The sequence below is a fragment of the Electrona antarctica genome (genome assembly GCF_951216825.1).
Source record: "Electrona antarctica genome assembly, contig: scaffold_786, whole genome shotgun sequence".
In the NCBI taxonomy this organism is placed as follows: Eukaryota; Metazoa; Chordata; class Actinopteri; order Myctophiformes; family Myctophidae; genus Electrona; species Electrona antarctica.
The window spans coordinates 22,501-38,753 of NW_027637062.1; the positions used below are offsets into that span (position 1 = coordinate 22,501).

Here is a 16,253-nt window from a genome sequence, read left to right on the forward strand (position 1 = left end):
CTACTGTCTGTCTCTCCTACACTGTCTCCCTTTCAGCTGTCCTACTGTCTGTCTCTCCTACACTGTCTCCCTTTCAGCTGTCCTACTGCCTGTCTCTCCTACACTGTCTCCCTTTCAGCTGTCCTACTGTCTGTCTCTCCTACACTGTCTGTCTCTCAGCTGGCCTACTGTTTGTCTCTCCTACACTGTCTCCCTTTCAGCTGTCCTACTGCCTGTCTCTCCTACACTGTCTCCCTTTCAGCTGTCCTACTGTCTGTCTCTCCTACACTGTCTCCCTTTCAGCTGTCCTACTGCCTGTCTCTCCTACACTGTCTCCCTTTCAGCTGTCCTACTGTCTGTCTCTCCTACACTGTCTCCCTTTCAGCTGTCCTACTGTCTGTCTCTCCTACACTGTCTCCCTTTCAGCTGTCCTACTGTCTGCCTGTCCTACACTGTCTGTCTCTCAGCTGTCCTACTGTCTGTCTCTCCTACACTGTCTCCCTTTCAGCTGGCCTACTGTCTGTCTCTCCTACACTGTCTGTCTCTCAGCTGGCCTACTGTCTGTCTCTCCTACACTGTCTCCCTTTCAGCTGGCCTACTGTCTGTCTCTCCTACACTGTCTGTCTCTCAGCTGGCCTACTGTCTGTCTCTCCTACACTGTCTCCCTTTCAGCTGTCCTACTGTCTGTCTCTCCTACACTGTCTGTCTCTCAGCTGTCCTACTGTCTGCCTGTCCTACACTGTCTGTCTCTCAGCTGTCCTACTGTCTGCCTGTCCTACACTGTCTGTCTCTCAGCTGTCCTACTGTCTGTCTCTCCTACACTGTCTCCCTCTCAGCTGGCCTACTGTCTGCCTGTCCTACGCTGTCTCCTGTAACCCTCTCCCCCCCCCAGGAGGACGTCCCAGACGTGTCCTTCCTGGAGGTCCTTCGTCTCAACCTCCCAGAGTGGCCGTACATCGTTGTGGGTCTGTTCTGTGCCGTCATCAACGGAGCCATGCAGCCGGCCTTCGCCATCCTGTTCTCCAAGATCATCTCAGTACGTTGTTCAATTCATCAGTTCAGTTCAATGGGGGACGCTGTGTTCAATTCATCAGTTCAGTTCAATGTGGGGCGCTGTGTTCAATTCATCAGTTCAGTTCAATGGGGGACGCTGTGTTCAATTCATCAGTTCAGTTCAATGGGGGGCGCTGTGTTCAATTCATCAGTTCAGTTCAATGGGGGGCGCTGTGTTCAATTCATCAGTTCAGTTCAATGGGGGGCGCTGTGTTCAATTCATCAGTTCAATGGGGGGCGCTGTGTTCAATTCATCAGTTCAATGGGGGGCGCTGTGTTCAATTCATCAGTTCAGTTCAATGGGGGGCGCTGTGTTCAATTCATCAGTTCAATGGGGGGCGCTGTGTTCAATTCATCAGTTCAATGGGGGGCGCTGTGTTCAATTCATCAGTTCAGTTCAATGGGGGGCGCTGTGTTCAATTCATCAGTTCAATGGGGGGCGCTGTGTTCAATTCATCAGTTCAATGGGGGGCACTGTGTTCAATTCATCAGTTCAATGGGGGGCGCTGTGTTCAATTCATCAGTTCAGTTCACTGTTCAGTTCACTGTTCAGTTCACTGTTACTGTTTAGTTCTTCAATTCAATTCAATTCAATTCAATTCAATTCAATTCAATTCAATTCAATTCAATTCAATTCAATTCAATTCAATTCAATTCACCCAGAGGGGTCAGATGGGTGGACCACCCAGAGGGGTCAGATGGGTGGACCACCCAGAGGGGTCAGATGGGTGGACCACCCAGAGGGGTCAGATGGGTGGACCGTGAATGCCTTCAACATTTCCACAAGGGGCCCCGATCCAGAACAGAGAACGATTAACAACACAATGAAACCCATGTGCGTGTGCGTGTGCGTGTGCGTGTGCGTGTGCGTGTGTGTGTGTTCTCCAGGTGTTTGCAGAACCAGACCAGGAGGTCGTCAGACAGAGATCTATGTTCTTCTCTCTCATGTTCGCTGCCATCGGAGTCGTTTCCTTTGTCTCCATGTTTCTACAGGTACGCACGCACGCACGCACGCACGCACGCACACACGCACGCACGCACGCACGCACGCACGCACGCACGCACGCACGCACGCACGCACGCACGCACGCACGCAGGCTCTCTCACTCAGCGACCACCATAAGAGAAGATTTTTACGGCTCTAGCAGTGATTCTCAACCTGTTTAATTTCAAGGACCCCCAGTTTGACATGCATTAGTCTACGGACCCCCATTTAATGGCATTTCTATCTCTGGGGACCCCCAACTAAAATTGAGAAATCAATGTTAATTCAACTCTGATAGTGTATCAGAGTTACAGACCCATAAGGGTCCATTTTGTTCCATGTGTTACACTCTCAGAGTTACAGACCCATAACGGTCCATTTGGTTCCATGTGTACACTCTCAGAGTTACAGACCCATAAGGGTCCATTTGGTTCCATGTGTACACTCTCAGAGTTACAGACCCATAAGGGTCCATTTGGTTCCATGTGTATACTCTCAGAGTCACAGACCCATAAGTGTACATTTGGTTCCATGTGTTACACTCTCAGAGTCACAGACCCGTAAGGGTCCATTTGGTTCCATGTGTTACACTCTCAGAGTTACAGACCCATAAGGGTCCATTTGGTTCCATGTGTTACACTCTCAGAGTTACAGACCCGTAAGGGTCCATTTGGTTCCATGTGTTACACTCTCAGAGTTACAGACCCATAAGGATCCATTTGGTTCCATGTGTTACACTCTCAGAGTTACAGACCCATAAGGGGTCCATTTGGTTCCATGTGTTACACTCTCAGAGTTACAGACCCATAAGGGTCCATTTGGTTCCATGTGTTACACTCTCAGAGTTACAGACCCATAAGGGTCCATTTGGTTCCATGTGTTACACTCTCAGAGTTACAGACCCGTAAGGGTCCATTTGGTTCCATGTGTTACACTCTCAGAGTTACAGACCCATAAGGGTCCATTTGGTTCCATGTGTTACACTCTCAGAGTTACAGACCCATAAGGGTCCATTTGGTTCCATGTGTTACACTCTCAGAGTTACAGACCCGTAAGGGTCCATTTGGTTCCATGTGTTACACTCTCAGAGTTACAGACCCGTAAGGGTCCATTTGGTTCCATGTGTTACACTCTCAGAGTTACAGACCCGTAAGGGTCCATTTGGTTCCATGTGTTACACTCTCAGAGTTACAGACCCGTAAGGGTCCAATTGGTTCCATGTGTTACACTCTCAGAGTTACAGACCCGTAAGGGTCCATTTGGTTCCATGTGTTACACTCTCAGAGTTACAGACCCGTAAGGGTCCATTTGGTTCCATGTGTTACACTCTCAGAGTTACAGACCCGTAAGGGTCCATTTTGTTCCATGTGTTACACTCTCAGAGTTACAGACCCGTAAGGGTCCATTTGGTTCCATGTGTTACACTCTCAGAGTCACAGACCCGTAAGGGTCCATTTGGTTCCATGTGTTACACTCTCAGAGTCACAGACCCGTAAGGGTCCATTTGGTTCCATGTGTTACACTCTCAGAGTTACAGACCCATAAGGGTCCATTTGGTTCCATGTGTTACACTCTCAGAGTTACAGACCCATAAGGGTCCATTTGGTTCCATGTGTTACACTCTCAGAGTCACAGACCCATAAGGGTCCATTTGGTTCCATGTGCTACACTCTCAGAGTTACAGACCCATAAGGGTCCATTTGGTTCCATGTGTTACACTCTCAGAGTCACAGACCCATAAGGGTCCATTTGGTTCCATGTGCTACACTCTCAGAGTCACAGACCCATAAGGGTCCATTTGGTTCCATGTGTTACACTCTCAGAGTCACAGACCCATAAGGGTCCATTTGGTTCCATGTGTTACACTCTCAGAGTTACAGACCCGTAAGGGTCCATTTGGTTCCAAACTATCATTTAGCTGCATGCAGGGACCCCCTGGAACTCCCTCAAGGACCAAAGGGGGTCCCCGGACCCCACTTTGGGAACCACTGTACTAGGCTGTCCGTTTTAAAGCACGCGGTCGTAGGATTGGTTGGAATGTTGTTTGATCATTAACCTCATTCAGGTGTTTATGACACCTGAGTTACCTAAACGACCTCTCACCTGGATCTTATCTCTCTGCCTTGAGTGTTAGGATTACGCACGCACGCACGCACGCACGCACGCACGCACGCACGCACGCACGCACGCACGCACGCACGCACGCACGCACGCACGCACGCACGCACGCACGCACGCACGCACGCATGCACGCACGCACGCACGCACGCACGCACGGCACGGCACGCACGGCACGCACGCACGGCACGCACACGATCTTGGGTGCAATGACACATGGGTCGACAGCGTCCTAGCAGATACTGTAGCGTGGTCACATGGTCACACATTCTGTACAAACAACGCAGGCACAATAAAATGTCTAATGATCTACGGAAAGCTCCTCATAGAGAGAGAGAAACATGGGCTGAGTTTACAGTGAAACCTCCTATTGCATCTAGGGATGCAACGACAGGGAAACCCAACACCGAATATCCGAATATGATTAATATTATATATCCTATTTCCTACCATTGCTGTCATGGCCGTACCTTAAAGCTACCTGATTTATGACAAAATAAATGGTTATGGCAAAACTTAACTTAAATAATAATCACTATTATTGGTCCATAAAACATTTATTCAGCTCTTTTGAATGCATTAATTGAATACACTATTTCAGTGGTATAACGCTTGTTTTCTATTGTTGTATTGTTTATTGGATCTTGTTTAGTCGATACACTTAATTGTTTTAGCTCATGCTCATTTGATTTAGCTATTTTGTCTCATCTGTTTAAGGAAATAGGTAGCTGATATATTGCACTTTTACCTTAGCGCTAGGTATACTCTTGGTTGCTTGTTTTTGCAGAAAATGCACTAAAGACTTCTGGTGATTAGTAGTTTTTGTTCCCTACCTATGTTGAATACACTTATTGTAAGTCGCTTTGGATAAAAGCGTCTGCTAAATGACTGTAATGTAATGTAATGTAATGTAATGTAATGTAATGTAATGTATATTTTCTGCCTATTCGGGCCGAAAGCAAATGGGACGAGAATGCATTTTTAGCCATTTTTCTGCCGAATATTTTCTGCGGCCGAATATTCGGTGTATCGCGAATTTACAACCAAACCGTTTAACTTTCAACCCATTTAGACCTGAGGCCGATTCTAAAAAAAAGTCTCCTAAATCCTAAAAGTTTTCTGAAAAACCCTAGTTTCTATGTCAGTGGTGCTCTTTTTCACGTCAAGGGCCCCCAGAATGATCTGCATTTGGCCGCGGACCTGAATCTGAATATGTGACCAGATTTGACTGAGAGACTGCCATCGCGCAAATTCCAGCTTTTCACCAGAGGAGAAAAACATTCCCCCCCCCCCCCCCCCAAAAAATTAGTTTATATCACAGGCAGACTCTTCACATACTAGAGCATGTCTGAAATAAGTGTCAGAGCTGAAATCGACATGTAAATATGAAATAAATGCTTAAACATGTAGCTAGGTGTAATGTTAGAGTCCACAGAAGACATGTAAATATGAAATAAATGCTTAAACATGTAGCTAGGTGTAATGTTAGAGTCCACAGAAGACATGTAAATATGAAATAAATGCTTAAACATGTAGCTAGGTGTAATGTTAGAGACCACAGAAGACATGTAAATATGAAATAAATGCTTAAACATGTAGCTAGGTGTAATGTTAGAGACCACAGAAGACATGTAAATATGAAATAAATGCTTAAACATGTAGCTAGGTGTAATGTTAGAGTCCACAGAAGACATGTAAATATGAAATAAATGCTTAAACATGTAGCTAGGTGTAATGTTAGAGACCACAGAAGACATGTAAATATGAAATAAATGCTTAAACATGTAGCTAGGTGTAATGTTAGAGTCCACAGAAGACATGTAAATATGAAATAAATGCTTAAACATGTAGCTAGGTGTAATGTTAGAGACCACAGAAGACATGTAAATATGAAATAAATGCTTAAACATGTAGCTAGGTGTAATGTTAGAGACCACAGAAGACATGTAAATATGAAATAAATGCTTAAACATGTAGCTAGGTGTAATGTTAGAGACCACAGAAGTGAACCTTTCAAGCCTGTTTTCTTAACTCGCTGTTTTCTGCAAGACATTACTCTATAAGCCATATCTCCAAAACTGGTGGGTCAAACTGAACAACCAATATGTCAATTCGAAGCTATGATTCACTGCTTTCACACGACATGAAAAAACGAAAATTTAAAAAAATCCAATGGCAGTCAAATGTGGTCACATATGTTTTCTTCATTATCACTATGTTTTACCAGAGCCTTCAAATACAGTACTTTTCTAACAGACGGAAGGCAACCCTTTTTACTGTTGGAAAAAAATATTGAAGAAACTGTGAACTGGTTAATGTGTGTACCGTCACTCTAAAACAACTGGTTAATGTGTGTACCGTCACTCTAAAACAACTGGTTAATGTGTGTACCGTCACTCTAAAACAACTGGTTAATGTGTGTACCGTCACTCTAAAACAACTGGTTAATGTGTGTACCGTCACTCTAAAACAACTGGTTAATGTGTGTACCGTCACTCTAAAACAACTGGTTAATGTGTGTACCGTCACTCTAAAACAACTGGTTAATGTGTGTACCGTCACTCTAAAACAACTGGTTAATGTGTGTACCGTCACTCTAAAACAACTGGTTAATGTGTGTACCGTCACTCTAAAACAACTGGTTAATGTGTGTACCGTCACTCTAAAACAACTGGTTAATGTGTGTACCGTCACTCTAAAACAACTGGTTAATGTGTGTACCGTCACTCTAAAACAACTGGTTAATGTGTGTACCGTCACTCTAAAACAACTGGTTAATGTGTGTACCGTCACTCTAAAACAACTGGTTAATGTGTGTACCGTCACTCTAAAACAACTGGTTAATGTGTGTACCGTCACTCTAAAACAACTGGTTAATGTGTGTACCGTCACTCTAAAACAACTGGTTAATGTGTGTACCGTCACTCTAAAAGTGTAATTTTATCATGCTTTTATCAGCTTATCGATACCGGGTATTGGATAAGCCCGAAGTTTATCGATACCGGGTACTCGATAAGCCCAAAGCTTATTGATACCGGGTACTGGATAAGCCCGAAGTTTATCGATACCGGGTACTCGATAAGCCCAAAGCTTATTGATACCGGGTACTGGATAAGCCCAAAGCTTATTGATACCGGGTACTGGATAAGCCCGAAGTTTATCGATACCGGGTACTCGATAAGCCCAAAGCTTATTGATACCGGGTACTCGATAAGCCCAAAGCTTATTGATACCGGGTACTGGATAAGCCCAAAGCTTATTGATACCGGGTACTGGATAAGCCCGAAGTTTATCGATACCGGGTACTCGATAAGCCCAAAGCTTATTGATACCGGGTACTCGATAAGCCCAAAGCTTATTGATACCGGGTACTGGATAAGCCCAAAGCTTATCGATACCGGGTACTGGATAAGCCCGAAGCTTATCGATACCGGGTACTGGATAAGCCCGAAGCTTATCGATACCGGGTACTGTATAAGCCCAAAGCTTATCGATACCGGGTACTGGATAAGCCCGAAGCTTATCGATACCGGGTTACTGGATAAGCCCAAAGCTTATCGATACCGGGTTACTGGATAAGCCCGAAGCTTATCGATACCGGGTACTGGATAAGCCCGAAGCTTATCGATACCGGGTTACTGGATAAGCCCGAAGCTTATCGATACCGGGTACTGGATGAGCCCAAAGCTTATCGATACCGGGTACTGGATGAGCCCAAAGCTTATCGATACCGGGTACTGGATAAGCCCAAAGCTTATCGATACCGGGTACTGGATAAGCCCAAAGCTTATCGATACCGGGTACTGGATAAGCCCAAAGCTTATCGATACCGGGTACTGGATGAGCCCAAAGCTTATCGATACCGGGTACTGGATGAGCCCGAAGCTTATCGATACCGGGTACTGGATAAGCCCAAAGCTTATCGATACCGGGTACTGGATAAGCCCAAAGCTTATCGATACCGGGTACTGGATAAGCCCAAAGCTTATCGATACCGGGTACTGGATAAGCCCAAAGCTTATCGATACCGGGTACTGGATGAGCCCAAAGCTTATCGATACCGGGTACTGGATAAGCCCAAAGCTTATCGATACCGGGTACTGGATAAGCCCAAAGCTTATCGATACCGGGTACTGGATAAGCCCAAAGCTTATTGATACTGGGTACTGGATAAGCCCAAAGCTTATCGATACCGGGTACTGGATGAGCCCGAAGCTTATCGATACCGGGTACTGGATAAGCCCAAAGCTTATCGATACCGGGTACTGGATAAGCCCAAAGCTTATCGATACCGGGTACTGGATAAGCCCAAAGCTTATCGATACCGGGTACTGGATAAGCCCAAAGCTTATCGATACCGGGTACTGGATAAGCCCAAAGCTTATCGATACCGGGTACTGGATAAGCCCAAAGCTTATCGATACCGGGTACTGGATAAGCCCAAAGCTTATCGATACCGGGTACTGGATAAGCCCAAAGCTTATTGATACCGGGTACTGGATAAGCCCAAAGCTTATCGATACCGGGTACTGGATAAGCCCAAAGCTTATCGATACCGGGTACTGGATAAGCCCAAAGCTTATCGATACCGGGTACTGGATAAGCCCAAAGCTTATCGATTGATTCCTTCCATCTGTTATTAAAGTTCTGTATTTGAGGCTCTAGTAAAAGATACTGGTTCTGTTCAGAATGTATCGTCTCCCGTCTTTACACAAAATATTAAAACTAAAACTATGACCTTTTTTCACTGACAAAAACGACATAAAAACTAAGCCATGATGACTAAAACTAAGACTAAATATACTGACAATTTCGTCAACAAATAAAAACTAGACTAAAATGTCAGGAAGGGACTAGTGGACAAGAGATCCACTAGGAAGGGACTAGTGGACAAGAGATCCAGTATAAGTCATTTTACACTTGATTACATGCCGGAAATAGCAGATCTACAAGCTGCGACGCGTTGTGAGCTTGCAGATCTGGTATTTCAGCATGTATAAAAACAGCCATTACGACGGCATCAAGACCCGACAAAATGCATCTTAGTCGACTAAATCAACTGCAGATTTAGACGACTTAAATCTTACGACATTTAGTCGACTACAACTAGACTAACACTAAAACATTCCAGGTGACTAAAATGTGACCAAAACTAAATGAAAACTATTCAAGAGAGCCTACGACTAAAAACTAAAATCAAGATTTTAACAAAAACAACACTTGTTCAGAAGTGTCCTCTCTTGCCTCTCTCTTTACTACTGATTTCAGGGTTCTACTTATCTTTACTACTGATTTCAGGGGTTCTACTTATCTTTACTACTGATTTCAGGGGTTCTACTTATCTTTACTACTGATTTCAGGGTTCTACTTATCTTTACTACTGATTTCAGGGTTCTACTTATCTTTACTACTGATTTCAAGGTTCTACTTATCTTTACTACTGATTTCAGGGGTTCTACTTATCTTTACTACTGATTTCAGGGTTCTACTTATCTTTACTACTGATTTCAGGGGTTCTACTTATCTTTACTACTGATTTCAGGGTTCTACTTATCTTTACTACTGATTTCAGGGGTTCTACTTATCTTTACTACTGATTTCAGGGTTCTACTTATCTTTACTACTGATTTCAGGGTTCTACTTATCTTTACTACTGATTTCAGGGTTCTACTTATCTTTACTACTGATTTCAGGGGTTCTACTTATCTTTACTACTGATTTCAGGGTTCTACTTATCTTTACTACTGATTTCAGGGGTTCTACTTATCTTTACTACTGATTTCAGGGTTCTACTTATCTTTACTACTGATTTCAGGGTTCTACTTATCTTTACTACTGATTTCAGGGTTCTACTTATCTTTACTACTGACTTCAGGGTTCTACTTATCTTTTCTACTGATTTCAGGGGTTCTACTTATCTTTACTACTGATTTCAGGGTTCTACTTATCTTTACTACTGATTTCAGGGGTTCTACTTATCTTTACTACTGATTTCAGGGTTCTACTTATCTTTACTACTGATTTCAGGGTTCTACTTATCTTTACTACTGATTTCAGGGTTCTACTTATCTTTACTACTGATTTCAGGGGTTCTACTTATCTTTACTACTGATTTCAGGGTTCTACTTATCTTTACTACTGATTTCAGGGTTCTACTTATCTTTACTACTGATTTCAGGGGTTCTACTTATCTTTACTACTGATTTCAGGGTTCTACTTATCTTTACTACTGATTTCAGGGTTCTACTTATCTTTACTACTGATTTCAGGGTTCTACTTATCTTTTCTACTGATTTCAGGGGTTCTACTTATCTTTACTACTGATTTCAGGGTTCTACTTATCTTTACTACTGATGTCAGGGTTCTACTTATCTTTACTACTGATTTCAGGGGTTCTACTTATCTTTACTACTGATTTCAGGGTTCTACTTATCTTTACTACTGATTTCAGGGTTCTACTTATCTTTACTACTGACTTCAGGGTTCTACTTATCTTTACTACTGATTTCAGGGGTTCTACTTATCTTTACTACTGATTTCAGGGTTCTACTTATCTTTACTACTGATTTCAGGGTTCTACTTATCTTTACTACTGACTTCAGGGATTCTGCTTATCTTTACTACTGATTTCAGGGTTCTACTTATCTTTACTACTGACTTCAGGGATTCTACTTATCTTTACTACTGATTTCAGGGTTCTACTTATCTTTACTACTGATTTCAGGGGTTCTACTTATCTTTACTACTGATTTCAGGGTTCTACTTATCTTTACTACTGATTTCAGGGTTCTACTTATCTTTACTACTGACTTCAGGGTTCTACTTATCTTTACTACTGATTTCAGGGGTTCTACTTATCTTTACTACTGATTTCAGGGTTCTACTTATCTTTACTACTGATTTCAGGGTTCTACTTATCTTTACTACTGACTTCAGGGATTCTACTTATCTTTACTACTGATTTCAGGGTTCTACTTATCTTTACTACTGACTTCAGGGATTCTGCTTATCTTTACTACTGATTTCAGGGTTCTACTTATCTTTACTACTGATTTCAGGGTTCTACTTATCTTTACTACTGATTTCAGGGGTTCTGCTTCGGGAAAGCCGGTGAGATTCTGACCATGAAGCTCAGACTGGCTGCCTTCAAATCCATGATGAAACAGGTGAGGTCATGATGTCATCAAGGTGAGACAGGTGAGATTATGATGTCATCATGATGAGACAGACAGGTGAGATCGAACCTAATGGGTCCATTTGGTTCCATGTGTTACACTCTCAGAGTTACAGACCCATAAGGGTCCATTTGGTTCCATGTGTTACACTCTCAGAGTTACAGACCCATAAGGGGTCCATTTGGTTCCATGTGTTACACTCTCAGAGTTACAGACCCATAAGGGTCCATTTGGTTCCATGTGTTACACTCTCAGAGTTACAGACCCATAAGGGGTCCATTTGGTTCCATGTGTTACACTCTCAGAGTTACAGACCCATAAGGGGTCCATTTGGTTCCATGTGTTACACTCTCAGAGTTACAGACCCATAAGGGGTCCATTTGGTTCCATGTGTTACACTCTCAGAGTTACAGACCCATAAGGGGTCCATTTGGTTCCATGTGTTACACTCTCAGAGTTACAGACCCATAAGGGGTCCATTTGGTTCCATGTGTTACACTCTCAGAGTTACAGACCCATAAGGGGTCCATTTGGTTCCATGTGTTACACTCTCAGAGTTACAGACCCATAAGGGGTCCATTTGGTTCCATGTGTTACACTCTCAGAGTTACAGACCCATAAGGGTCCATTTGGTTCCATGTGTTACACTCTCAGAGTTACAGACCCATAAGGGTCCATTTGGTTCCATGTGTTACACTCTCAGAGTTACAGACCCATAAGGGTCCATTTGGTTCCATGTGTACACTCTCAGAATTACAGACCCGTAAGGGTCCATTTGGTTCCATGTGTACACTCTCAGAATTACAGACCCGTAAGGGTCCATTTGGTTCCATTTGTACACTCTCAGAGTTACAGACCCGTAAGGGTCCATTTGGTTCCATTTGTACACTATCTGAGTTACAGACCCATAAGGGTCCATTTGATTCCTGTCATTATCTCGGATGTATTTGACTAAGAAAATCGCTGAAAAAACACATTTCTTTAATGACAGATGTAGTCACTACGGCCACAAACGTCCCAAGAAACTAGCTAGCCTAGCCACCCAGTTTGCTGCGCTCTGGGAGAACAGAGCAGCTGAATTCTTTGTTTTGATTAGGTGTGGAGTGGTGCTGGTTTGAACCACGGCTAGAAGCCGTTTCAACCAATCAGATTGCTTCCTCGAAACAACCCGTTGTATAATGATCATTATCATCTCTCTGTAGGATCTGGGATGGTTTGATGACCCTAAGAACAGCGTGGGAGCTCTGACCACCAGGCTGGCTACGGACGCTGCCCAGGTCCAAGGGGTGAGACTGCCCACGCACGCACGCACGCACGCTCGCACGCTCGCACGCACGCTCGCACGCACGCACGCACGCACGCACGCACGCACGCACGCACGCACGCACGCACGCACGCACGCACGCACGCACGCACGCACGCACGCACGCACGCAGGCACGCACGCACACACGCACGGACGCACGCACACAAACTTGGGGCATGTGGTAGTCAAGATACTTATACCTCTCCTCTCCTCTCCTCTCCTCTCCTCTCCTCTCCTCTCCTCTCCTCTCCTCTCCCAGGCTACAGGTCTCCGTATGGCCACCCTGGTCCAGAACCTTGCCAACCTGGGTACGGGGGTGATCATCTCCTTCGTGTACGGCTGGGAGCTGACCCTGATGATCCTGGCCATCGTTCCGCTCATGGCGCTGGCCGGGGCGGTCCAGATGAAGGAGCTGTCTGGACACGCCGTGAAGGACAAGAAGGAGCTGGAGAAGGCTGGCAAGGTCCGCCATGACCCCTTGACGTCTGACCCTAACCCACCATGACCTCTGACTCTAACCCACCATGACCCCTGACCCTAACCCACCATGACCTCTGACCCTGACCATAACCCACCATGACCTCTGACTCTAACCCACCATGACCTCTGACCCTAACCCTAACCCGTCATGACGCCTTGACCTCTGACCCTAACCATAACCCACCATGACCTCTGACCCTAACCATAACCCACCTTGACCTCTGACCCTAACCATAACCCACCATGACCTCTGACCCTAACCATAACCCACCATGACCTCTGACCCTAACCATAACCCACCATGACATGTGTTGTTTTTGGCAGCAAAATGTTGAGACGAGTTTTGTTTAATTACAAGCAAGTGTAAAATCAAGTGTAAAATTACTTGATCTTGGATCTCTTGTCCACTAGTCCCTTGTCCACTAGTCCCTTCCTAACATTTTAGTGTAGTTTTATTTGGTCCACCATAACATCTGACCCAGCTTGACTGAGTCCACCACAACATACATTTTTGTAATTTTCATCTTTTCATGTCATGTGACATCAGGGATAGCTTAAAATGGACATATTGGTTGTTCAGTTTGACCCACCAGTTTTGGATATATGGCTTATAGAGTAATGTCTGGCAGAGAAACAGCAAGTTGAGAAAATAGGCTTGAAAAGGTTCACTTCTGTGGTCTCTAACATTACACCTATAGCTACATGTTTAAGCATTTATTTCATATTTACATGTCTTCTGTGGTCTCTAACATTACACCTATAGCTACATGTTTAAGCATTTATTTCATATTTACATGTCTTCTGTGGTCTCTAACATTACACCTAGCTACATGTTTAAGCATTTATTTCATATTTACATGTCTTCTGTGGTCTTTAACATTTCACCTAGCTACATGTTTAAGCATTTATTTCATATTTACATGTCTTCTGTGGACTCTAACATTACACCTAGCTACATATTTAAGCAGTTATTTAATATTTACACGTCTTCTGTGGTCTCTAACATTACACCTAGCTACATGTTTAAGCATTTATTTCATATTTACATGTCTTCTGTGGTCTCTAACATTACACCTAGCTACATGTTTAAGCATTTATTTCATATTTACATGTCTTCTGTGGACTCTAACGTTACACCTAGCTACATGTTTAAGCATTTATTTCATATTTACATGTCTTCTGTGGTCTTTAACATTTCACCTAGCTACATGTTTAAGCATTTATTTCATATTTACATGACTTCTGTGGACTCTTAACATTACACCTAGCTACATGTTTAAGCATTTATTTCATATTTACATGTCTTATGTGGACTCTAACATTACACCTAGCTACATGTTTAAGCATTTATTTCATATTTACATGTCTTCTGTGGTCTCTAACATTACACCTAGCTACATGTTTAAGCATTTATTTCATATTTACATGTCTTCTGTGGTCTCTAACATTACACCTAGCTACATGTTTAAGCATTTATTTCATATTTACACATCAATTTCAGACATGCGCTTGTACAGTATGTGAAGAGTGGTGCCTGTGTGTGTGTGTGTGTGTGTGTGTGTGTGTGTGTGTGTGCGTGTGTGCGTGTGTGGTGCGTGCGTGCGTGCGCGCGTGTGCGCGTGCGTGCGCGTGTGCGTGCGTGCGTGCGCGCGCGCGTGCGTGTGTGCGTGCGTGCGTGTACAGATCGCTACCGAGGCCATAGAGAACATCCGCACCGTGGCGTCTCTGTCCAGAGAGGCCAAGTTCGAGTCTCTGTACTACGAGAACCTGCTGGGTCCATACATGTACGTTACTGTACTCACTGTACTCTGTACTGTACTCTGTACTGTACTCTGCATTCACATTTAACAAAAACTTCTTGAACACAAACAATAGTGGATGCGCAAACTTGTAAAACTCTACAACGAGTGCTTCAGGATACAGATCACGGGTACAGGAAGCATCGCCTTCTCCATATATGGTCGACTGCCAATTATCGCAGACACTGAACAGAATTTTGCCGATGCCTGATCAGCTCTCTGCTTATTGGGCATGCCTGCAATCTGCAGGCCAATCACCACTGAGTTATGGACATTACCGAGGCTTCCAAATATGAAGCACCTTGGTAAGGAATGCATCTTCCAGACTGTGGTCAAATGTACATGTCACGACGTCCAAAATGGTCACCTCTCTACTGTCCTCATCAACAACAACAATATCTGGTGTGACGTCTGAAAAGGCATCATTTTCATTATTGTGCATGAACATGGCATTTGAAACACATGAGTGCTTATACATTTTGGCAGATGATGAAACATATGAACTTATGTCCTTAGCTAATAGGTCCACAATTCTGTCATACCTAGCAATGTACATTCCCTTATATACATAGCAGCCATTAAGAATATGTGACAGTGTTTCTGTAACGCACATGCACGCACGCACGCACGCCTAAGTATTACGATTATAAAGATCACTTTTGTCATTTTGACTGCCAGGTAGCCTACTTCCCATTCACTTCCCATATAGACTTCTGTAGAATTCAGAGAGTCCGAATCAAAACAACTTTGAAAAAAATATATTATGCTCAACTCGACGCAAACTTTATCGTCATTTAACACGCCGAACGGCAAGGACGGAGTTCTCCGTTCGATCAATTAGTAACGCCCAGCGCTCAGGAAGGAGATTGATAAAAGGCAGGAGATGTATTGATATCAAAACCGATCGCATCGCTCCACAGGCTGGGAGCGTCTGTTGTGTAACATTCAATGTTATTTTCCGGTTGGGACGTCATCCCCCCCCCCCCCCCCCCCCCCCCCCTGTGTCAGACGGCCCACCGCGGTCCCGTCGCTAGTCGCGGTAGATTTAATCATACCTCCCGTTGTTGTCGATCGCCGCTAGAGTTTTTTGGCTACATTTAGCTGCTTCAGCTACATCCGGTCCATCTAGCTGCTTCAGCTACATCCGGTCCATCTAGCTGCTTCAGCTACATCCGGTCCATCTAGCTGCTTCAGCTACATCCGGTCCATCTAGCTGCTTCAGCTACATCCGGTCCATCTAGCTGCTTCAGCTACATCCGGTCCATCTAGCTGCTTCAGCTACATCCGGTCCATCTAGCTGCTTCAGCTACATCCGGTCCATCTAGCTGCTTCAGCTACATCCGGTCCATCTAGCTGCTT

At 44.1% G+C, this 16,253-nt stretch overlaps 1 protein-coding gene across 1 annotated transcript in view; it reads left to right on the forward strand.

Moving 5' to 3' along the window:
• LOC306919205 (ATP-dependent translocase ABCB1-like) overlaps positions 1-14,879 on the forward strand; it is a gene marked incomplete at both ends in the record, with an annotated part of 30,878 nt that extends 15,999 nt beyond the window's left edge. Inside the window, 6 exons of the mRNA XM_079532026.1 lie at positions 872-1,015; positions 1,921-2,025; positions 11,224-11,301; positions 12,513-12,596; positions 12,875-13,078; positions 14,779-14,879. Of these exons, the coding sequence (XP_079388152.1) occupies positions 872-1,015; positions 1,921-2,025; positions 11,224-11,301; positions 12,513-12,596; positions 12,875-13,078; positions 14,779-14,879 (716 nt within the window). The remainder of the gene's footprint in view (positions 1-871; positions 1,016-1,920; positions 2,026-11,223; positions 11,302-12,512; positions 12,597-12,874; positions 13,079-14,778) is intronic.
• Between the last annotated feature and the right edge of the window lie 1,374 nt (positions 14,880-16,253).